Below are 24,000 nucleotides of genomic sequence, written 5' to 3' on the forward strand. Positions count from 1 at the left end.
GAGTATCAAGCGTGGCTATCCCGGGCAACCAATAAACAGCCGGCTCAGCGATTTCGGCTCTGCCCATCAACCGTCGGCCGTGAGCGGACCAATGAGAGCTTGCGGGCAGGTTGGGACTGACCAATGAGCGTTGGCAGGTGAGATTTGAAAGTGAGGCGCGGGGGGCCGCGCTGAGGCGGTTAAGGAGGCCGGTACAGGTATGGCGGGGCTGGCGGCGCTCGGGGGGTGTTTGCGGCCGGTGGGAGCGGGCCTTATAACGGGCCCCGGGGCAGGGGTCTCGTCCTGCGGGCCTGGCTGCGGTGCCTCCTCTCGGAGCCGGCCTGGAAACATGGCGGTGGGAGGGAAGGGGCTGAAGCTGTGGCGGCCCCTCAGAACAGGGGGCTGGGAGCGGGGTGTCCCGCTTATCGTCACCCCCGGGGCCTCGTCTCGAAACCCTTGAGACTGGACCTTATTCAATCCCTAAACTTGCCGCGTTCCTGCTTTAAAAATAACGGTGTTCGCAGTTCCTGTTCTGTTTGTCACTTTTAGGCTAAAAATGCAAAATGTGCACCTAAATATTTTTTTCATGTCTGTATTATTCCTTTGTTTTTTGTGGCAATGCTGGTCAAAAGTGGTTATTTTTGCTATTTTTTTTTTTAATAAAAAACAATGCTGTAATTTTTCAGCTTTAACTTTAGTAGTATATACTACCTAGCCCCAAGTCTAACATTTAAGCCCTTTGTCCCTTTCCTGCTACTAGACTTTACTTGAATTCATACCAACTTAAATTCCAATTGATCTTCTAGACTCCTGTTTGGGCAAGGTACTATTCAGAAACCGTAACTTGGAAAGAAAAGAAGACAGGTATTTTTGTCCTAAAGGGATGCTTAGGGCATTGAGCATGCCATACGTTTTTTTTTTAATGACCCCAAGGAGATAATGAGTAATCAGTTGCATTGCTTTTGCAGGCCTGGGATATGAGTTAATAACACTTCAGTGGGGAGTTCTCTCTGTGTCTCTGCTTATGTTATATTTGCCTTCTTCAAGTTTCAGATAAATTCTGCTGCGGGGTTACGTATTGCAAGGTAGATCCCTTGCTATTGAGGCTTATTTGTGGGAAAATGCCTTAAGCAGACTTATACTACAATAGCTAGGAAAATATTCTCCAAGTTAGAAGGTAGAGCATAAAAATCCTTCAAATGTGTTAAATATTTATCAGTGTTTGAGGCAAATGCAGCTTAAAAATCATGTTTAAAGAGTCCCAGACACAAGGAATTTGTCCTGCAACAGGATGAGTGTAGACACTTGATGCCAGCTGCTGCTTTTAGAAATTATTTTCATCCACTGAGCTTGAAACACCTGCTAGTTAGGTTGTAGGGATATATTGCTGTTAACTGTGTTCTTTCTTTCTGTGGGAGTTCCTAACAAGACTGGTCCAAAGATGATTATTGGAGATGCTTATGAGCTAAGCTTCCTTAATCACTGACAGATCAAGCAAGGCAGGTATGGCTTATGAACAACAGGGTTAGTCTGATCGTTTGCAATCATCATTAATTAACTGGCAACCTTAATTGATTTCTGAAAGTTGGAATGTAAGATGCAGGATGAAATGTAAGGTATTCACAAATCAGCTCTGACATGCACCAGCTCTTCCAGGATTACGTGGAAGAGATACAGTCTCATTTGGGTGCTTTAAGCTGAGTTTAGTTTTTTATTCCCATTTGCTCCTTTGCATTTCCATGGACCATTTTGCATTCCTGCAGCAGTGGTGGTATCTGAACAGGCTTTGCCCGTATTCCTTCTTAGAATAGCTCAAATTCTCTCATTGCTCACTTTGTTTACAAGTATATACACTTTAAGAGCACGTTGTTATTTATTCCTTTATTCTTTCTGTTTATTTTGGTACTCTTTTTTTCCTTCCGACACTTGAGTTTTTCAGTTAGGTTGCTGGTGTTGGTTTTGGCTTGAGGTACTGATGGCAAATGGAGGAGGGGGGATCAGTTTTGCAAAATCCTGTACCCTCACGGTCAAGGCTGATCTTTTCAGTCTGGTTCACTGATGGTTCATTTAACTTGATCAAAGCTGCTGTCTTGAAAGTAAGAATTTCAGTAAATGACCAGTTTACTGGTCAATGAGTTATTGTTGCCTGTTTAGTTTAGCTCTATTACCCTCCTTATTGTAGGGCTGTTTTCTGTAAGTAATAGAAAAGGAGATTTCTAAAAGACCATGGTTTAGGTGGCAAACAGATTAAGACCGATTGCAAGAACTGGTCTTGGCCTCCGTTCAGGAAGAAAGAATTAAAACCCTGGACAAGACAGGTTTTGGTGGGGTGCAGGGGATGCAGCCTTTGACATCCCTGTTAGCGCAGCACGTACAGACCAACTGACATTTGCATCAAGTCTTCCTCAGGTTAGAAAAGCAAGGAGAAATCCTGCTCGAAATAAACACTATTGTACTGCGGTTGCATCCCGGAAACTCGGTTGGGAAATGGTGCCGAGCGCTCCGATGCAGGACAAAAATGCCTCGCTATCAGATAGGGTATAATCTGAATGCTCAGCGGCAATGTTGCTTCCAAGTATTGTCCTACAGCCTTGTCATTTACTTGCTTGTCTCCTTAACATGAAAACCATCTGTGCTGAAAACAGAAGCAACAGGACAATCCCTGGCAGCAGCACAGCATCCCCTGCTAGTTCTATGTAAGGCTTGTTGACCGCTTAACAAACAAACTATCCCCTTGACTACATAAAATAAAGAGGAATAGTGAAGAGCCATTACTGAAATTGTCATTTGCATTTTCTCTGGTACACATTCAGAAACAAAGGGAAACAAAGAAAAAGATTTTGCCCTAATTGCTGTGATTTTTGTCCAGGATAATCAAGATGGCTGCAGCCTCCCAGTTTGCCAGTCGATACAAGAAGGATTTGAGTACGGAAACCCTCAGAGCAAAAGTTGCACGCAGGAAATCGATGCTTCAAAAGGAGAACAGACACAAGTTGTTTGAAAAGGGCAGACAGTTTGGATTGGCAGATGTCAATGTTCAGCTCCCAAATGAGAGGGGAAATTCTCAACCAAATGATAAGAGTGAAAAGTGCTCTCAGGAGAACAGCAGTGTAAAACAGAGTAAGAAAATACTTATTCTAAAGCTTTTTTTTTTTAATTGTTAAAGATGTTTTCTAAGTAGATTTAATAGCATTATCACAGGATCCTACTGTGGTCAATGTTTTAATTTGAAAAACAAAAATTAATATTTAAAAATCAATGACTACAGTTCTTCTAACTGTTAAAAAAAATCAAGAAAATAAAGCCTTAATACAACTTTATCTTCCTCTTTGCTTCAGTGGTATGAATAAAGCTTTGCTCTGATGACTGTGCGGCAGCTAAAGGAAGAATGCAATTTGTTATTAATATTTAATGGGAAGCCTCTTAATTTGGTTGTTCAAGAAATGAAAACCCTAACAAAATCTCATCTAACTTATACCTGGCATCAGTCCTGTGCTTAAACTATCCTTAGAAATGGGTAATTGTATATTATAATTTGGTATATATAACTATAAATGGGTAAATGCATAGTCTAATTTTATTTTTAAAATTGCTAGCTTTTGATTATTTACTTTTCCTTCCAGCAAACAGGGCCTGCAAATACTGAATTCTGTCTCCCTGGCTATCCTGGATGCTTGTGGTCTAAGGCAGGGCTGTCAAACTCATTTTCACTGGGGGCCACATCAGCATCACGGTTGCCTTCAAAGAGCCGAATGTAATTTTAGGAATGGATAAATGTAGGAATGGTTACGTTTATACAGACCCAAAATTACATTCAACCCTTTGAAGGCAACCAAGAGGCTGGTGTGGTCCCCAGTGAAAATGGGTTTGACACCCTTGGTCCAAGGAATTCAGTTAATCTTTACAAATATTAACAGATTTCTTTAGAACTATTTCAGTATTTTGATAGAAGAAAGTTATTGGAGGAAGGAGTGCAATCCCTACGTAATCATGACAAATATGAAATTTAAGAAATGTATATATCTTGTGATTATCTTCAATAAATTTTAACTAGATATTCATTTTTAAGATAGACATGTAATTCAAATTTGACATAATCTTAAGGTTTTATTCTTTCATATAAACTCTGCCTCATTTATTCTCAGTTTGAGGCAGATTTTGGTATCTAAAGCTGACCTAAACTTCAGCTTTCAATGATGTTACAAAAGTTTGAATAAAGAAACTGACACGAATAAAGAAACTGACACAAATAAACTAAATCAGTAATTAAAGTGTTAACATTAATGCTGGTAACCTTGCAGGATCAGCATTTATGCTATGAAATGGATATGAATTCACAGTATCCCTGAGGTGCAGATTTGGAGAGACGTATTTGCAAGCTGAAATTTACTATTAAATGCTCTTTTAGTGGGGATGGTTAAAACAATTAAGAGATTGTAAGCTTTTAGCCAGCTTATGTATTTGCATTGTAAGACTTGAATTGTAACTTGCAGGCACAGACTCCAGACTCCTGGTCTTTGACTTAGCACGTTCTTCTTCATTTTGGAAAAGTTTTTTATAACGTGTCTATATTTTATCTTTGCTTCAGAACAACCTACAGATGCAGCTACCAAGAGGATTGCTGACCGCAGGGAAATGCTCCAGCGCTATAAGGAAGAAAAGGAACTTCGAAAACTGATAGAACAAAGAGAGAAAGCAAAAAAGGGTGTGTTTAAAGTTGGGTTATATAGGCCAACTGCACCTGGATTTCTTTCACATGTCACTGCAGACCCTGTGACAGTGAAGCCAAGAGAGAAGGTAATAATATATACTTAATTTCGATATTTAATATTACTATTTGAATTATAATCTATTAAATTATACTAGGTCACTATATTAGAAGTACTTTATATGAAAATTTCTATTTGTATAAAACTTATGCGTATGTTATGCAAAATATCCAGATTATTTTGTAAATACTTGATACATATATTTTTTTAATAATAAGGAACAATCAGGGATTGTTTTTTTAAAAGCAGGAAGTTGTATAAGAGTTTTTGGGTGGGTTTTTTTTGTATTTATGACTGTTCTCAGTCTGAAAATTGGAATGGTTCACTCACAAATGAAACAACCAAGTTATTTGAGAACTGGTAACTTGTTCACTCTGGTTTCCTTGGGGTTGTTTTCAGGTGGCTCCTGCTTCCTCCGGGAGGATTACTCGATCAAAGGCCAGGAACCAAGAAGAGAAAACTGGCATACCAACTGCATCTAAGCACTCTACGGTTTGTTGTTGTGGGGTGTTTCAGGTTTTTTGTGTGTGTGTTTGGGTTTTTTTTAATAAACTTTAATAAACTTAAGCAAATAAATTTAGACAAAAGTATCTCTTAATTGCTGAAAGTCTTTCATGATGCAGGTTATAAAAAGTCAGTTCATTTTTCTCCTAGATCACACTTGATCATCAAAAAGTTGTAGGCAAATTGACAACATCATTAAAAACTTGTTACAGTAGGAAAAAACATTTGTTTTTAGAGTTGAACTTAATAATATTCTTGCATATTAAATTGAACGCCACCCTATTTATCTGCCTTTTGAAGGTGAGGGATTGAGTCAGCCCGACTGTGATGTTAGTTTGACTTCTTGGAGTCTGTACAGTGACAGATCTGGTGCACATAACTGTGGAGATACTATTTATTTTGCTAATTTGGCATCTTAATTTCATAAAGTTTCAGTGGTATTTATGTTTTAAAAAACTGTAAAATGTTTCACCTCACATTAATATAAGTGCACTGTTGCTGAATTTACTATTTTCAAAGTGCCAGATATGGAGCTGTTTTATTTTCTTGGGGAATTTTAGCAAGAAGAGTCAGTTTGTTTGTTTGTTTTACTTTGTATCTTTACTACAGTACTCAGTATTCTAAATGGGTAAAACTAGCGGCTAAAAGTCAAAATTGGTATGTAGCATTTGTACAAATTTCTATCTAATTTTTCCTTAAAGCCGTATAAATGGAGATGTAATTTGTTGAGATGCAATTACTGTAGGTATCACCTGTGATTAATCCTTACTGCTCAGAACAGCTTTCAAAGTCAAAATCACTTCAATGTTGGCATATTTTTACTGTGACTCTTGGCAGTCCCTTCTGCTTTCACTTGTATTAAAAAATTAGGGGGTTTTGAGGAATTTCACCAGCAGGAATGTGTGGAAGGAGCTATAATTTGGATCTATCAGTCTTGCCTTAGAAAACTTCACTGCATATGAAGAGTTTCCAGTCATAATTTTACGAAGGGATGACTGAGTTAATATTATTTTTTTTGCTAAAAGCTGTGTTTTAAAGCACCTAATATGTACTAAGGTGCGGTAGTAATTGACACCTAGTTTTCTAGTAAACTGAAACTTTCTTAAATACTTTTCTTCATTCTTTTTCTGACAAATTCCTCATGTCGAATAATGCACGTCAACACATGTCTAAAATGAGCTATTTTAGTTATTCTTAATTTCTCCTTACTTTTTAAAGACTTTTGTGCCAAATTACTTGACCATTTGTTTTACTGGAACTTAAGATAGGTGAAAGAAATTAAGCTACCTCGTCTCTGATTGACAATAGGTCTCTGCCAATGGACATGGTGTGCGCCCTACACAAGCAGGACGTAAACAGACCAGTACAGACAAAGTGGCAGAAAAAGAGAAAGGTATGGAATGATTCCTATACCTCAATTTGAAAGGACATGGCTGTTTTATTTTTCTGATTCAATAGCTGAGGAGGGAGGACAGGGAACATCTTTGCGAGAGACCTCTAGTACGTTTTTAGGTGTAGGAAACAAGCAGATTTTATTGACAACCATTCCTACCATGACAAGGGGAGTAGCTGGAAGAATATCAAGCATGTGCCTCTAGGTATGGCGTGTTGTCGCTTCTATAGGCTGGGAAAATGGAATGCAAGATATTTAATACCCTCCTGGCTGCTGATTATTCCCCTAAGGAGAGGGAAAAGAAAAAGGTCTGTAGGCAGAATTGCATGACTGCTGCTTGAGCATTCGGAGCTGCACAGAGCTTCCCGTTCATCTCAAAGAATATCAGGTGTAATAGCTGCTGCTGTTACAGAAGAGCAAGTGAGTTTACATGGAAAGATGAAGAATAGCTGATATAAGTAAAATATGAATTTTCCTTGGTATTGTGGGTAACCCGGAAAAGAGCTGATTGAATCGGCTCTAAATATTTTCAGTGAAGTCTTTCTGTCCATCAGCAGATGTGCTGCTGTCTGTGGTCGCCAAATGAAACTGCTTGTGTAACTCAGCACTGAAGGAGGTTTGGAAAAGGAAAACCTTCTGGTAAAGCACATTCACATAGATATATAATATTGGAGACAGGACCCTGATCTTCTGATGCATACCAATGCAACTGAGTAAACGTCTAATTGTCTTCTTTCAATGATAAGCACAATCCTATGTTTTTGTATTTTACAACAGCCCCTTCTGTATCTCCGGTTATTGGACATTCTGTGTGACAATTGCATGCATTTCTGAAGAAAACAAAACAAAACAAAGCAACTCATGCCACCTTTGTTTAAAGGAGTAGAATACCTTTGATTAGAAATTCTTCCTGGTAGCACAGTGATGCACATGCCTTAAGTAGATAAGGCTAAGTCATGTGGAATACTGATGTTAATGCAAGATACTCAGTAATTCAGAGTGAAATGACCCTTGCATCACTAACTTAATTAAATCAGCAAGCAGCAAACCTTTATTTAAATAAATTTGTCGTGCTTTCAATGGGTGCTGAAAAGATCTACTATCAGTGTTTGATTTAAAACTTTTTTCTAATTGTCATCCACTACACTTGATAATGCTTTTTGCTGAATGTATTTAAACACTGATATAAAAATGTGAGGGAAGTGAATGTTTGGATAAATCAAATGTTATTTATCTCGTAATTTTTTCCCAACATGTCAAGCCGTAATTCTGTGGAAGCTAGAATGACATTAATACCAGAAATGGCATTAACAGTAACTAAGTGGGGATACCAGATTTCAGGCAGATAAAGAGAGTATGAAATAAAGAGCTCCTGTTAAATTTCTCTGTGCAGGAGAATGCTATCATTTTTTGCAGGAAATGAAAAACAGTACTAAAATAGAGATGAAAATTATTAAGATGGGTAAGACTTATGTCAGATTAATCTTAATTTTAGGAATACTTTATTAGATTACATTAAATTCAGATCTTGGAATACTTTCATAGAATGACCAGGGTGTCTAGCACACTGGTACCTTGATCTTATTAGGAGCTGAACTGCACAACAAAGCCATCTTCAGTCAAGATCCTGCAGAGCGTCGCCTTGATGCCGAGGCTGAGCTGTGCTGTCCGTGTTTAGCTCCCCTTGCCCGAACTTACAAAAAAACCCCCGTTGATTTTGGCAAACTAACGCAACTAATAATTCCTAGTGTGTTTTTTTGATTTCTACAAAATGTAAACCTTCAATTACACTACTTAAATGCAGCTTCTGATTTATTACCATTCCTCACAGTGTTACAGCCTGCCATCCAGTCAACCTCCAATGTCCGGATCACTAGAGCAGCCGCCTCTGCAGCCAGGCAGATGATGAAAACAGCTGCTACTGCTGGTAAGTCCTGCTTGTGGAACTCAAGCCTGTTATGTAAGTATTTGGAATAGTGTGCTGTAAAGATACCATCTACTACTGGATAAGCGAGCACTGGAAACAGCATGTGTACATTTATATGCTGCTGTTAGACTCATTGTCAAATTATATACTAAGGCGGCTCTGGCTTTAGGATCTTGCTCATATCTCAGACACTCTGTTGTGCTGTGGAGATAAGTATCAACTTCTTCTGAGCTATCTTTGCACACTACATTCTGCTGTGTAGCTACTCCTTTGAATAGATGGACTGCATGTAAGTCATGCTGAATTGTCACGTAAGAAAAGGACTAAATACTCCATCACTTAGACTCATATCCGGAACTCTATTGCAATATTGAAATCAAGATGTTGAAACCGACGTTGGACAGCTTCCTATAAAATCCATCAGTGTGGAGCATCAGTCCCCATATGGTAATTATAAACTGAAAGCATAGATCCAGAACTGGTAAAGGTTTGCCAGTTTGGTGTTTCGCCATTTAAGGACACGTGATTATTAAGTCTGTGATCAGGAACAGAAACCTCAGGAAGAGATAAGAGCCTATGATTTTCAGGTCAGGAATTTCCCTTTGTCCATGTCTGTCTGTATACTAGACATGGGGAGCTTAATGGTTACTGAAGGGAAAATTTTTAGTGCTTATTCTCAGGAAATTCTCCAGAATGTTTTGCAGCATCCTTTGTAATATATATGGTAAAGTTAACCCCAAGACGGAAAGCTCAGCTTTGATAGTATCAGGTTCAATTCACCAGCAGAAACCCTATGCTATATGGAAATTAAAAATCTGAACTCAGATTGACTTGACAGTAGCTCTTCAGCCTTTAAGGAAATAAGATGACTTTTATTTTTAGTATATGACAATGTCTAAAGACTAATGACTTAATGAATTTGTTTTCCCTTGTTGGTGATACATCTCTTAATAGGCTGTTAAATCCTAGGCCAGGTTTTCTTTTGAATGGACTTTTGCAATTAGGTGTCTGCCCTCTTGCCACCTCACACTCAAGAAACAAAACAGTCTCTCCCTGTCTCTAACCACTGGACTTTTATGGTAATCTTTTGGTGAAAGACTGTCTTAATTAGATGCCTTGATGACCTTTGGGAGTTTCTTTCCTTCTAGGTAACCAGTCACAGAGAAAGACGACAAATGTGGGAAGGCAGAAGAAAGCAGTCAAACCTGATGTCACGGAGGTAGGTCATTTAATATTTGAAATGGAAAAGCAGTTAAACTGATTTAAGAGCCAATAACAGTGTAATTGTAGCTCAAATATACTTGTGTTAAAGTATGGAAGTAATAAATTCACTAATAAGCTGGATTTTGTGAAGAAGCTGTATGCATTCATATTGCCATCTTTTAAAAATTAAGATCAAATGTAGTTTGCTTATATGAATGACTTTGTTATTAATCAAGATTTGGACAATGATTTAAATTAGACAAGAAGTTCTTATGTAACATCTTATGTCTGATGTTTAGCTTAAAAAAAAAAGAGCTGCTTTGCTGGTTGTATCTAGCATTTGTAAACTTTGTGCAGTTCATTCCTTTTTGAAACATGATCTGAATGTACCCTTTTCCTGCTACGGTCATGATACGAGACTCTAAAAGCTAAGAAATAAATGCATTTTTAGTCTTTGAACAAGTAAAGCTGGAAATGTTATTCTCTGCCAAGTAGACACATCATCATTAAACGCAGTTGTTGTGGTTCTTAGTGCCACTGTTATAATGAAACTTGTCTCCCTCTACACAGAGACAGCAGCATGTGAGCTCATTGTAGCCCTCTGACTCAGGTTCCCAAACAATTTGCCTATGCATTCATGTGCTGACAGTCCTGTGTGAAAACTGTCAGTGATTTTTCTTCTTGTTGCACCCCCCATTCCCTCTCATCTCGTGTCTCCCTCACGCCTCCCAGCCCCGTTTCCATAACCACAGTTGTGCTCTAGTGTTGTCTTGAAACGGGGACGATCAAACAAATGCCTGCAGATGTAAGCAGCTCTTACGTCTTCACTCAGATAAGCTCCAGGAGCCACTTTCTGCTGCCCGTGGGTAAACTCTTGCTGTAACCTCAGTCATCATGTTACAAGAAATCAGCCTTGAATTCAACTTTTAACACACATTCCAAGCAGGGGTATCTAAAGTACAACGAGACTTGAAGATGCATATTTTCTGGAAAAACATTGTAAGCTTTTTGGGCTGGTTTGTGCTAACAATATCTCAGTATAGGTATCTCAAAGTCATACGGAATGCATATCTAGCCACTCGTCTCATAGGAATGTGGACTCAACGTGTTGAGTAACTTTTTCTTGTCTTTGAACAACATTCTGTGATCTGAACTGCTCTTGTATTCTCTTTGTCTTGGGCTGCATTCCTCAGCTATCAGGTTATTTTAGCTTGTTCTTCGGTCTTTGGATTAGAGTATGTGTATAAACTGTGATTATTCAACAGGCCTACATGGATTTGGAGCCAGGAATTCTGCTCTTGAGGACCTTATCACCTTAAAGCATTTTTTTTCTAGCAGTAGGAGCAAGCATTTGCTAATTTTAATTACTATTTTGATAGGTGAGGTGTTCTCCAAATTTAGCCCCTTCTGTGGATTGTTGCATTCCTTGTAGTGAATGTTGCTAGAATGATTTGCAGGTGTCAAAACCAGTTGGGCTTACTGATAAATCATGACTTGTGTACACTTATGCAAAACTAACAAAGCGACTTACCAGAAACTGTTCATTCCCTGGTGACTTTCAGACAGTGATGTTATAATTCAGCCCATGCCTATAGCAAACACTTGTTTTATTTGATAATATAGCATTTGGTTTCTTTATTTGTGCTGTTGTAGGTAATTCCTTCCAAAGGTGAAGTGAATAAAAACACTCAACTGGATCCGGCGATGAAAGATTCTGCAGCTGATTCTAAACATTCGGCATCAGTAGAACTTCAACAGGAACAAGCCTCAGTGGAAAACAACAACAATTCTGCTCCAGGGAGACCCAGAACACGCTCTTTTGCACCTCAAAACTTTGTGTTTCAACCATTAAGTGGATTAGCGACTTACAAAGTTACCCCCATGACTCCTTCTAGAGCAAATGCATTTTTGACACCTAATGCCTTCTGGGATTTTTCGAAATCTCCAATGTAAGATTCTTTCATCTCATGGCCTAAAATGCAAGTGGAATTGTTGTATTGTTGAAACACCTGATCATCGTGGTTGTTACTGTTGCTTAATCAAATCTGAATTTAATACAATTATATATAATCTATAATCCTGCCTATGCTTTAAAGTAAAGTAGTTCCATATATCAGGGACTTGTGCTATATATATATATATAGATATACAAATTTATCAGTTTTAATAGGAATTGCATTCTCTAGCATTGAATGTAAGACGGCCTACCAAATGGGGCAGTTTTGTGTGTATGACCATATTTGATGTCAGTTTCTCAATGTGTCTTCATGTTGAATGTGTTTGTATGTTTGTTTCCAGCAATATAACTGAAAAATCCAGTGAAACTGTGGCACAAGAGCCTAATTATAAAAGTCAAGTTTCACCTGCTGCTGAAAGCATTCAAGAAGAGCAAATCACTACAAGTTTGAAAGGAGACACAGGTAGGAATTTCACATTTGGTTTATTGTTCCAATGCTTTTTGTTTTCACCAGATTCCGAACCAAATGCCTTTTGTATTTTTCAGCAAATGAATCAGATGAGAAAACTTTCATTGAGAGATTGAATGAAACAAGCCCTGTCTCTACAGATACAACAACGCCCGAAACAAAGTCGGATGATATAAAAGAGCAAGAGCATGATGTGCCGTATTTCAGGTTTGTGTTCATTTGTTTCACTTCCCTGTTGTCTGTTCAGAGCCTCTTAACATGAGTCACAAGACATCTTGTAAAGATTAACTTATGGTGGCTGGTGGCTGTCAGCAGTGACCTGAGTAGGCACACATTCCTGTTTTCCCTTTTGTATTGCTAGTGCAAGTAAAGAATCCACAATTCTACAGACTAGCACCTTGTCCTAAGGAACATGAGCTTGAAAGCAGTAGAAAAGAAATTGCACCTCAGCCAGTCAGCAAACTGAAGAGTCTAACGGCTTCTGTGCTGCCATCCAGCAAGACCTGGACAGGCTGGAGAGTTGGGCAGGGAAAAAATTAATGAAATATAACAAGGGAAAGTGTAGAGTCTTGCACCTGGGTAGGAACAACCCCAGGTTCCAGTATAAGTTGGGGAATGACCTATTAGAGAGCAGTGTAGGGGAAAGGGACCTGGGGGTCCTGGTGGACAGCAGGATGACCATGAGCTAGCACTGGGTCCTTGTGGCCGGGAAGGCCAATGGTACCTGGGGTGGGTTAGAAGGGGGGTGGTCAGTAGCTTGAGAGAGGTTCTCCTGCCCCTCTACTCTGCCCTGGCGAGACCACATCTGGAATATTGTGTCCAGGTGTGGCCCCTCAGTTCCAGAAGGACAGGGAGTTGCTGGAGCAGCCACCAAGATGCTGAAGGGAGTGGAGCATCTCCCGTGTGAGGAAAGGCTGAGGGAGCTGGGACTCTTGAGCTTGGAGAAGAGGAGGCTGAGGGGTGACCTCGTTAATGTTTACAGATATATAAAAGGCGAGTGTCAGGAGGATGGAGCCAGGCTCTTCTCAGTGACAACCAATGATAGGACAAGGGGTAATGGGTTCAAACTGGAACACAGGAGGTTCCACTTAAATTTGAGAAGAAACTTCTTCTCAGTAAGGGTGACAGAACACTGGACCAGGCTGCCCAGGGGGGTTGTGGAGTCTCCTTCTCTAGAGACATTCAAAACCCGCCTGGACGCCTTCCTGTGTAACCTCATCTGGGTGTTCCTGCTCCGGTGGGGGGATTGGACTGGATGATCTTTCGAGGTCGCTTCCAATCCCTAACATTCTCTGATTCTGCTCAAAGACAGTGTGGGAGAGTGATCATTAACAACTGCAAGTAGTGACAGCAGTTAGAAAATTCTCCAGAGACTTATTTTTTTGCTTTCCCTTTATTTTTAGAAACATTCTTCAGTCTGAGACAGAGAGGCTGATGTCTCAGTGCCTCCAGTGGGATGGAAAACTTGAGCTGGACATTCCAGAGGATGGTAAGACTGAACTGTGATAGGCACTAAAAGGAGCATTATGGTAACTGAAGTGGACAGAGGGAAGTACATGTAGCTGAATATATTTGCAAAACAGCACTTAGTAGGAGTTGTATTAGATAAAGTTTGGAGCTGTGTCTGCCTCGAGACAAAAAGGCGTGCTTTATCTCCTAATAGTAAAACATATGGGTAGTACTTGACGTGATTGTGCTCGGCGCTAAAATGAACAAGATGTGTATTGAAATAGTTCTTCTGTTGTCAGTTTTAAGTGTATTTAAATGTATGAAGTGTAACCAAGCTGTTTTTTTTTAAATTAGGTTTTAAAGTAGAAAAAGTGTTCTTATCTGGGAAAACAAAGATGATTCATCAATGCTTATCTTAAAGATTTAGAGATTTAAACTTTTTTTTTTTTAAAGCAGCAAGTTTAGAGAAGTTCAATGGATAGGTAGGTGCACTCCATCTGAATTGTATTGCAGGTCTGCAAATAGATGCGCATACTTTAATCAATAAACTAATTCCAGAGTCTTCAAATACTTATTTAAATAAATCGTCGAATGATGGATTATTCCAAGATGTACTTTCTTTATTGTTTTCATGTTCCTATCAGCTAAAGATCTTATTCGCACCACAATTGGTCAGACCAGACTTCTCATAGCAGAAAGGTTTAAACAGTTTGAAGGACTGGTGGATAATTGTGAGTTTAAACGAGGTGAAAAAGAAACAACGTGTACCGACTTAGATGGATTTTGGGACATGGTTAACTTTCAGGTATGTACCTGCATGCTACACACTAGGACAAAGTTGATTGAGTTATTACAGTGGGTTGAAACTATTTTTTTGGTTGTCTGAATATTCAGATTCTGGGTTTTTTTGTATTTAAAAAATGCAGGTTGTTGTTTAGCACTCTCTGGTGAATAGTTGGTGTACTACAATTGGTAATTCATGGACTGGTTCATCTGTTCTGCCTTCTTGTGGCCTGTTTATCTCATTTTTCTCTGGAATGGAGGCATGTAGCCAAGTCTTATTCTGGTTTGCAGTGAGGATAAAGTCACAGTGTCTACCTGAACCAAAAGCTGGGAGCTTCTGGAAAATTCCTCATCTGAAAAGCAGAGGTTCCATGCTTCAATATGAGAATAATGAAGAAACTACAATAACCTTATATAGGAGTGAGCTCAGGTGGTAGAAAACCTTCATCTCTATTTGTTGGTGCTTCCATTGTTTTCAGAATATTCTAAAAGATCAAAATAACCCTTGACAGTATTTGTAAATCAGTATTTAACAAAGGAACTTGTAACCAGTTAAATAAAATACAAAGGTGGGTTTATTTTTAAGGTCCTAGTCATAGGTCTTGAATTCCCTCCAGAAAGTGTAAGAGTTTGATCAGCTTCTTCAGAGATACTTGAGGGGAACCTTACTAGAACAAGGAACTTGAAAAATAGGGTTTGCCTATAATAGCAATGTATCTGGGAGCAGCTGAGGTTTCTTACAGAATCATAGAACAGTTTGGGTTGGAAGGGACTTTCAAAGCTCATCCAGTGCCACCCCTGCCATGAGCAGGGACATCTTCACCAGCTCAGGGTGCTCAGAGCCCCGTCCAGCCTGGCCTGGGATGTCTCCAGGGATGGTTCAGCCACCACCTCTCTGGCCAACCTGGGCCAGGCTCTCACCACCCTCGGGGGCAACAATTTCTTCTTTGTGTTCAGTCTGAGCATTCCCACCTCTTCCCTTGGGCAGACTTGGGGTAACAGAATTACAAACTCTGCCTCTTTTTGCATTTGTTTTTAATTTGTATCCCCTGAGTTTCAGGGAGGCTGTAAAGGACTTGTGACTGTACATAAATAAGCCTTGTATGGCCTTAGTAGCAAGTGTGTCCCTTACAAAGCCTGAGAAGAACGATGCTGTTGCCCTGAGTATCAGCTGGGAAGGAGGTAATGCTGCGGAACTGGTTTATCACGAACAAGCACAACCTGCATCACAAAGCCATTCAGGCCAGCAGTTTAACAGAGCAAACAACCTCGTGTGACATGTTTCCCACATTTTAGAAGAGTTGTGCTCATTTGGCATCAAGGCTGTTACGCAACGGGTTCTTTTGCATTTCTGAAACGTGACCATTGTCAAAGCGCAGAAGTTCAGCACAAGAACGGGTTGTAAACCAGCTCCCTTATTTTAGACGTTATATCTTACTGAATGACTCCATACCTCTTTTACTAACCTTTAAACTACGGAAATGAGACCGGTCTTGTCATGTAATCTGGAGCTTGTGTATGTTTAGCGTAATCTTCATGAATCAACTGTATGAGAATGTTTAATACTTAATACTGAAGTACTTAAATGCGTAACTGTGCTTAAATTTGTTACATGATTTTATGAAACGCTGTTTTGTTGTGAATCTGATAATTTTAGAGAATTAAACCTGGATTTTGGGGGGATTTCCAATAGGTAGAAGATGTGAATAAAAAATTTGATAATCTGAAGAAGCTTCAAGACAATGAGTGGCAACCACTTGATGTCCCAAGCAAAGCAATTGTCAAGGTATGAATAGCCCCTAATGTGTCTCCTAAGGCATTAAAATGCAAGAGTCATGGACATCTAAAATAATTAGTAAGCTGCTATTGCAGTAAGGAATACTCTTCTTAAATGGATGTTCCTTCTAAAGCCCTACTTATCCGGCATCTTTAAATGTTAATGTTTAGAAATTCAGTGAAATTCCTCTCAAGGTGCATCCTTCTCCCTTGTGTCTCGCAAAAGTGCACTTGTATTTGTTGTTGTTTGTAAAAATGTTGGTTGCTTATTTTGCATATAGGTGGATTAGAACTCAGAATTAACAATTACTCTTTTAGAGTCATTCGACTCTCTGCTAGTAAGTCAAGTCTGTTAAATTTAAAATAGAAATTTATTCTTCAGATGTCAAGCGCTTTATCTGGGCCACTGGTGTTGGCACTGAAGGAATGGAAAAGGAAACTGTGCAGGAATTTGGCAGTGACTCTTGGTTTTGAGCCTTGAGTGCTAAATTATAATGGTATCCCATTAATACAGTACTGTGGGTAGCATTATACTGCTAGTTCTCTCAGCACAAATGACCCTGACAATGTCCAAAATAAGTTATTGCTTATTGCAACATGAGCTTTAACGCAGGGTATTTTATCCTCTCTTTGATTTGGAGTACGTAATTACTTCTAATGCCTGAATGTCAAGTTGTACTCACATTGCCTAAACTTCACCCAGTTCCTTGAGACTGCCCAACGAATCATAAAAATGAAATTAAGGCTGGTAAGAAACTCCGGACACAGGAAAGTGGAGGGAATGTGTTCTGTGCGAGCTGACCGTGAATGTCAGAACCCTGCAGATAGTACAAGATATAAAACTCTCTTTGAAAAACTGAATGGCAGGAGTGGCTGCCTGATGTGTGTCCTGCTGTTATCACACTTCATCTCCCTGCCCCTAGGAGTCCCTGTTTTCAAATACGTTAACTGCAGTTGTTGGAAGAAAGTTCTACTGAGTATTTCTGAACTGCAAACTTAATATGAAAAATCCTTAATATTGTCCTCACAAACTAACCTCAGTGGCTGAACTGTAGTCCAGGATGTTCTGGAGATGAAGAGACCTTTTCTCCAGCACGTTTTTTTGTGTGTTGCTGTCTCCAGCAGCTCTGTAGATGTTCATGTGCAATTGCTTCTGTCTGAAGCTTCCAGATGTGACCCAGAATTTCTTACAATTTCAGAAAAAGATTGTTCCAAATGGAGTGGCCAAACCAAAGCTGGGAGCGGCTGGAAGAACTGCTGCCCGAAACCGGCTCGCTGCTATAAAAGCAGCAATGAGGGATAAAATGAAGCATGATGGAGCTGCTGAATGTACACAGCAGGAGAAGCTGCCAGACGTAGAAAAAGTGGTTTTCGAAGGGGGATTTTTCAGAATTGAAAGCCCCGTGAAAACATTTGCAGGTGGGTGAAGCTTCATCGTGACTTCTGTGACCTGAAAGTGCCGAAGAGAGTTTAACCAATCTCACTGGGGAGAGAAATGATGCTGTTTAGACTGGATACAACTCCAGTACTGAACACAATATTACAACTAGTAGTTAATTACATCAGGGATCCAAAGCAAACTGTTCCACATGAATGTGCTGATTTGAGTGATTATGGCAACATGGAATCTCTGCTTAGACAGAGGTACAAGCAGCTGGTTCATGCTTTTTCAGCATGTGTTTAATGATGAATTTTTAATCTCAGTGTTCCCACATTTGGCTGACAAACCTGTTCATCAGGGTCAACGCAGGCTGATTTCTCTTATTTGCAACATGGGAATTGGGATTTTTTTTAACTAAATCCCTTGCAGTGCTGTCTTCAAAGCTGCAAATAAAGTATACCTGTACTGTATTCGTGTTCAACAAGATTGTAACATAATTCCAGTCTGCTATGAAAACTGTTTAATAGGATTTATTTTGAGCAGATGCTCAAAATATAACTATTTTCAGTATCTTTCCTATTGCAATCTATGTAAAGCCTGTGTTTTCAGTAATTCTTGGATCTTTAGGAGCCATTCTGTTTCTCTCCCATTTCTAGTTTAGAAGTTGTCTTTGAATTTCCCAGTTTATTCTTTTGTGTAGATCTCTTTCCTCATCACAAGACCAGTACTTTTTGATTCATACGCCTCTTGTTAGCAGAGGAGATCTGAAAAGCTTTGAGCAATGCTGGATTTAAGCAAGCTGTAGCAGACAATCTGTTACAAAAATTAATTCTGAATCTGTCTTTTTAATTCTGTTAAAATTCTTTAATGTGAAAGATGGAAATTCATGACAGATTTTGCCAGATGGACTTTTTAATAAGAACAGCAAGTCTCATTATTTCAGGTTCTTTGTAAGGGAATAGTCATTACTAAATTGCTTACCTGGAGTTACGTAAAGAAACTACTATTTAATTGGAGTAACAGAGACCCGGATAGCAAGTGTATCTAAAATATGAATGTAAACAGGTACTGTGCTTTCAAATGGCAGTGGGAAAAGGGTACTGCATTGTGCATCAAGAACATATACAACTGATGTAGTTCCAGGCTGTAAGGAAAATTCAGATCTTGGGAGAACTTCCATGTAATGATTCTAAAGTTAGAGAAGAAAAAAGCAGGAACGCTCCCATGCTGGGGATCTATTGCCAGGGAAATTAGGGAGAAAAGAGTTTTTAAAAAACAGGCAGAATTATCCAAAGTACAGGACTGGAATAATATATATTTTTAACTGCTCTCATATTTGGCTGTAGTTGTGTAAGGGATACGTCAGGCCATTTTGTTCAGCAAAAATTCAGAATAAACTGAGGCCTGCTTTTGATATAGAAGGTAAAGAGAGCAGATAGTAAAGGGAGGAGGGGAATAGATTGGCTCTTCTAATGTCACTGTAAAGTTTTGTAAATTATTGACCTACTGTTCTCACCTTTTTTCAATATCTTCTTGCAGTATATGTAAGATTTCAATGTAATATTTACAGAAAACAATTCAGCAAGCTGAAAACAGCAGTGTTCTGAGCTAGAATCCAAACAAACAGTGAATTTCATCCTCTGGAAACTGCTGTAGTAATGAACCATTACATGCTTGTTTTTTCAGGCTTGCTTTCAAAGACCCCTCGCAGATCTTCCCAGCGGACTTTGGAAAAACTGGCAACTCCAAGATCATCCAGCAGAGCTTCGCTTCGTAACGTTCCTCCTGCTCCTGGTGAGCCTGAGGGCACAACCGCAAACCAGACAACACCGCTGCTCCGAGGCTTCCACCCAGCGCAACATTTGCACATGCGCCGGTTTCCTACCGGAAAAACTCCCCCACTGGAAAAACTCCCCGGTGGTTTTCATGAACAAAGGTAGACATGTTAAGGAAGCTTTTCATTAACTATATACAAATAATTTTATGGTTATGACTCAAAGAATTAATACCTGTTAAATGTTACCTTCCAATTTGGCAGCGGTAAAGGCTGCAGCATCCTTGTTTGTTTTCCTTCCCTCAAGCAAATATTAAGAGCTTTGCCCAAATGTAGTTTTTCTACTGGGGTAGAAGTTTGGTTTTTCGCTTAGAAAATCGGGTATAGCTGCCCAGTGCCAAACAAGCAAGCTGAGTTGCAGACCAAATTGTAAGATCAGTTGGACAAGTCAAAAGATAACTGAAGGTGATTGAAGACGATTGAGAAGAATGAAAACATTTTGGTTTCTCTTTCAGCATTTCTGCAGTTGCAGAAGAGCACTGTCCTGTTGCTGGCACAGCAGAGGAAACTAAGGCAAGTCACACATAGATCATATATGTGCTTTAAATATTTTTATTAGTAGTAGTAAAAAAAAAAGTTGTTTTTTTTTATTAGCCCCAGACACTTGGATTTCTGATCCAATCCTTACCAAGGTATCTTGTGTAATTCTCAGGCTGGTGCTTTTTCCTTCCCGGTAATGGGCACAGACAGGGACAGCGGTGCTTTGGGGACCTTGTCCAGCTCTTTGGGAGCTGCCTTTTGTTGGCTGCCACATGAAGACACTTGTCACTTGGGCAAACGATGTTCCTCGATGTCCACTACCTGTTTTCTAGCGTGAATTTTTTAAATGCTTTTGCATTTGGGAACCAGGACTAAAGGCAACAGTAGTGTTTATGTTTCTGGGGTCCTTATGCTGCCATAGCAGAGCGATCGGCTGTTTTATTGTTTAAAGCTGTGGCAAGTGCAGTGTTACTAATACAAGTACCAGAGTTGAGAAGTCCACGTCCTGAAATGTCTGAGGATTTGGTGATGTGCCTATGTTTTAAAAAAAACAGGAATGCTGCCTCCATAGTTGAGATGATACTGTGCTACTCAGCGAAGGCCAGTGCTTTGCAGTTAATCATCCTTTAGTACCTTTAATTGGAGTATCTTCATTTCATTTGTTACTGCCTGGATCTGTACATGACTACAGCAGTTGATCCCTCCCCAACCCATATGTATATGTTAAATATCTATACGTATCTATACATATCTATATGTGTGTGTGTGTGTGTGTATATATATGTATACACACACACACACACACACATATATATATATACACACAGATAGAGATATATATATCTGTTACTAGTTCTTAGGCCTTTTGCTTTATCCTTTCCCTGTCAAATGAGAAATTGCTTGTTGATGGTGTCGCTTTCTGGGGAAAGCTCTGGTAATCTTCAACTTTTGGTATTGCTGATAGGTTTTTCTTGAGGTAAAGTCTCATTAGAGAATGTCCTCAGAATGTTTTTGGTACTTGAATCTTCTTTCATGTGGAAGAACTTCCTTTATGCTAAGAGCTTACCCAGCTTACAAGGGTGTTTGGGAAGTAGTTTGTGTGATCACAGGGTCTGGAGTTCAACCCCTGTTTCCCCTGAATCGTCCATAAAAACTGCAGATGAGATGTATGAACTTGGTTTGCCGCACCAGGGCCACTCTGGTTTCTGTAAACACCCATCCCTGGCTACCTTCAAATTCCTCTTTTTCAGGTGCTGGAAAATTCTAGCAGTGAATTAAAAGTAACAGATGGTACAGAGGAGATGGAACTAGCTGCTGCAGAAGAACAGGGACAAGATGTTGTCATGTGCAGCCCAGAGAAGGAGACCGGCACAGGGAATAACTTTGCTCACTCTGGAGAACCAGAAATACATCCAACAGGTGCGGATCTTAAAGCTGCTTATGTAGTTTTTGTGATATTGCTGGGGCCAAAAGTTAGATGGTAGTCTGAATTTACTCTTTGAAATGACTCTCATTGTAGCTGGGTTAATCTCTGTTGGTAAAACCTCCCTTAGCTGGTGTGACCGACACACAGGTTGCACAGGAGCAAACGGTGCCCCTCAGGCTTTTCTGTCTGTACAGTTCTATGTGATAATGTGAAGGAGAAAGCTAATAATAAAAGGCTTGAAGTAAATGGAAATGCGGACAGTTTGTTTTTTTTTCAGTAAATGCAGAAAAGTGTTTTTTTCAGCTTTGGCAGCATGAGACTAACCTTTCTTTATTAAAAAAACTCCGAAATGTTCTTATTTTTCAGAAGTTTCATGTGGTGATTTGACACCCATTGGCAGCAATCCTTTTGATATGGTAAGTTGACCTTTATTTGGCAATCTCCGTGTTACAGCACTGTTAACTTTTCCTACAGCATCAGTTACTGCACAAAATAAATTAAACTCTGGAAGATGTTATCAAACCAATTCATGTAGCTTCCTCTAAATACAAACCACGATTCCTGTCACCATGCTCAGGCTCACACTGTTATTCCTTATTGCACATGATGTGTGTAGCTTGAATTGAGACATTTTTAGCAGAAGAATGTCAGATTCTTAACAGATCAATCCGTTAAATTTCATTTCTCATGGCTTTCCTTGTAAATATTTACTAACATAATGAACTACCTGGTCTTTTCCTTCCACTTTCTTCTTGGAGTTTTCCAGGTCTGTCCCATCCCTTTTTTATTTATTGCTTTAACTTCTAGAGCTGGAAGTAACATTCAACAGGGAAAGCAGGTGGGCAAAAACTTTCAAACTGGGTGTCAAGTTTCTTAGGTTTCATGAACTCCCCCCTCGGTTCCAGCAGGACATGGAACTGCTGGAGAGAGTCCAGCGTAGGGCAACCAAGATGCTGAAGGGAGTGGAGCATCTCCCGTGTGAGGAAAGGCTGAGGGAGCTGGGGCTCTGGAGCTTGGAGGAGACTGTGGGGTGATTCATTAATGTTTACAGATATATAAAGGGTGAGTGTCAGGAGGATGGAGCCAGGCTCTTCTCGGTGACAACCAGTGGTAGGACAAGGGGTAATACAAAAGGTTCCACTTAAATTTGAGAAGAAACTTCTCAGTGAGGGTGACAGAACACTGGCCCAGGCTGCCCAGGGAGGTTGTGGAGTCTCCTTCTGTGCAGACATTGCAACCTGCCTGGACACCTTCCTGTGTAACCTCATCTGGGTGTTCCTGCTCCATGGGGGGATTGGACTAGAGGATCTTTCAAGGTTCTTTCCAATCCCTGACATTCTGTGAAAAATTCTCTTTAAAATATGGGTTATTCATGTAAGTAATGAGGGTCTTAAAAATGGACCGTGTATTTTGAACTGTGGCCATTGCTTTGAAACAGTCTCGTATCTAAGCAAGCACGTTTTTGTATATTTACATGCACTGACTCGCTGCACGTTTCAGATCCGCACTTGGCTTATTCTAAAGCTGCGATGTGTCCCCAGCACTGAGCGAGAGGCCAGAGAACCTCCTGCTTCTCCCTTTTCCTTCTCAAAAGTATTTTCTGCCAGTTTTTGCCCCACGATGCTTAAGTGGCCTCTCAAGTTTGCAGGAACCCAACACACCTGAGCCGCTGCCTCAGAAATAACAGCTGGTCTGGCGTTGATCCAGAAAAGGGAATTTGCTCTTATTTCATGTGTCGATGCAGCGGTGTTTTGCAGAGCAAATAACTATTCCTCGAACGTTTCTCATTTCTCCCACAGCCCATGCTGGATGCTGAGCTTCCCTTCACCCCGGTCAGGAGCAAAGCCCAGAAGTTTCCAGCAGCTGAAACATTCACTGACCTCATTGTATTTTCTCCCCTTCCTCCCTCTGGGGGAAAATGAAGAGTGACTTGAATTTCAAAATTGGTAAATTACATTAACAAACCCACAGAAGATATCTGTAATATAGTCTGTTACCTTTGAACTGTGTTCTGAGTGACTGAATACCCGTGGTATTTTGCTAGTGGAATTTATTAAAATATTTGGTGACGTTTTATTGTGCCGTCATTACGCACTGGAAGTACCGCTGTATATTAGTAACGGGTTGTTTGCTGGTTGTACCTGCTGTAACCAATGACTGTGTATTCTCACTACAACCCGCAATATTTTTAATTTGTGTATAATTTCATTTATTTCCTTCCTACTTCAAGCTGCAAAACTCTTTAAGCTTTTCTCCATCCTGACCTTACTGACCTCATGAATTATGGTTATTACAAGATGCCTCCCAGAGCAGCTGTACCAGAGCCTGATTTCTGATGCGAGGGCACCTTCTGGGGGTGAGTCTCAGCCTGTTACCTCCCCCATTCCACACTCAGTTGTTGTTACACCCTTTAGGCTCCAGAATTCTGTGCCTAATCAGCAGGGTTTGATGTGTGTCATTCTTTGCTGTGGGAGCCTTCATGGTGTTTAACAACCCTCTTCCTCCAGAATAGTAGAAACTATCTCCGAACAAGGATTTCCAAGTCAGATAACAGCTTTTCCTGGTAATATATTTAAATAGGCATTGATTATAAATTCCTTTAAGGACACAGTTACCTGTTGAATAATTTAAGTACCCTCAAGCCAAACTCTGTTCTCTCTTTGCTTTTTC

The 24,000-nt window shown here is 39.8% G+C and overlaps 1 protein-coding gene across 1 annotated transcript; it reads left to right on the top strand.

Moving 5' to 3' along the window:
- Nucleotides 1–132: 132 nt before the first annotated feature.
- On the top strand, nt 133–23,404 carry DLGAP5 (DLG associated protein 5). Its single transcript, XM_082057856.1, has 19 exons — nt 133–197; nt 2,849–3,099; nt 4,568–4,776; nt 5,148–5,240; nt 6,561–6,645; nt 8,477–8,572; nt 9,721–9,791; nt 11,429–11,724; nt 12,074–12,195; nt 12,279–12,408; nt 13,605–13,690; nt 14,295–14,455; nt 16,127–16,219; nt 17,409–17,628; nt 19,277–19,526; nt 19,880–19,937; nt 21,155–21,323; nt 21,697–21,746; nt 23,130–23,404. Exons 2-19 carry the CDS (start codon nt 2,859–2,861, stop codon nt 23,250–23,252), a joined length of 2,553 nt encoding a protein of 850 aa, XP_081913982.1. The 5' UTR covers nt 133–197; nt 2,849–2,858; the 3' UTR covers nt 23,253–23,404.
- Nucleotides 23,405–24,000: the final 596 nt, after the last annotated feature.

The sequence above is a fragment of the Streptopelia decaocto genome (genome assembly GCF_964273445.1).
Source record: "Streptopelia decaocto genome assembly, chromosome: 7".
Taxonomy (NCBI): domain Eukaryota; kingdom Metazoa; phylum Chordata; class Aves; order Columbiformes; family Columbidae; genus Streptopelia; species Streptopelia decaocto.

What these genes read in the sequence shown, in the direction of transcription:
- DLGAP5 (XM_082057856.1), top strand. Translation starts at nt 2,859, where the DNA reads ATGGCTGCAGCCTCCCAGTTTGCCAGTCGATACAAGAAGGATTTGAGT. An exon ending in AAGTTTGAAAGGAGACACAG is followed by an intron (nt 12,196 to 12,278) that starts GTAGGAATTTCA and finishes TGTATTTTTCAG; the next exon opens with CAAATGAATCAGATGAGAAA. An exon ending in CCCCGTGAAAACATTTGCAG is followed by an intron (nt 17,629 to 19,276) that starts GTGGGTGAAGCT and finishes TTGTTTTTTCAG; the next exon opens with GCTTGCTTTCAAAGACCCCT.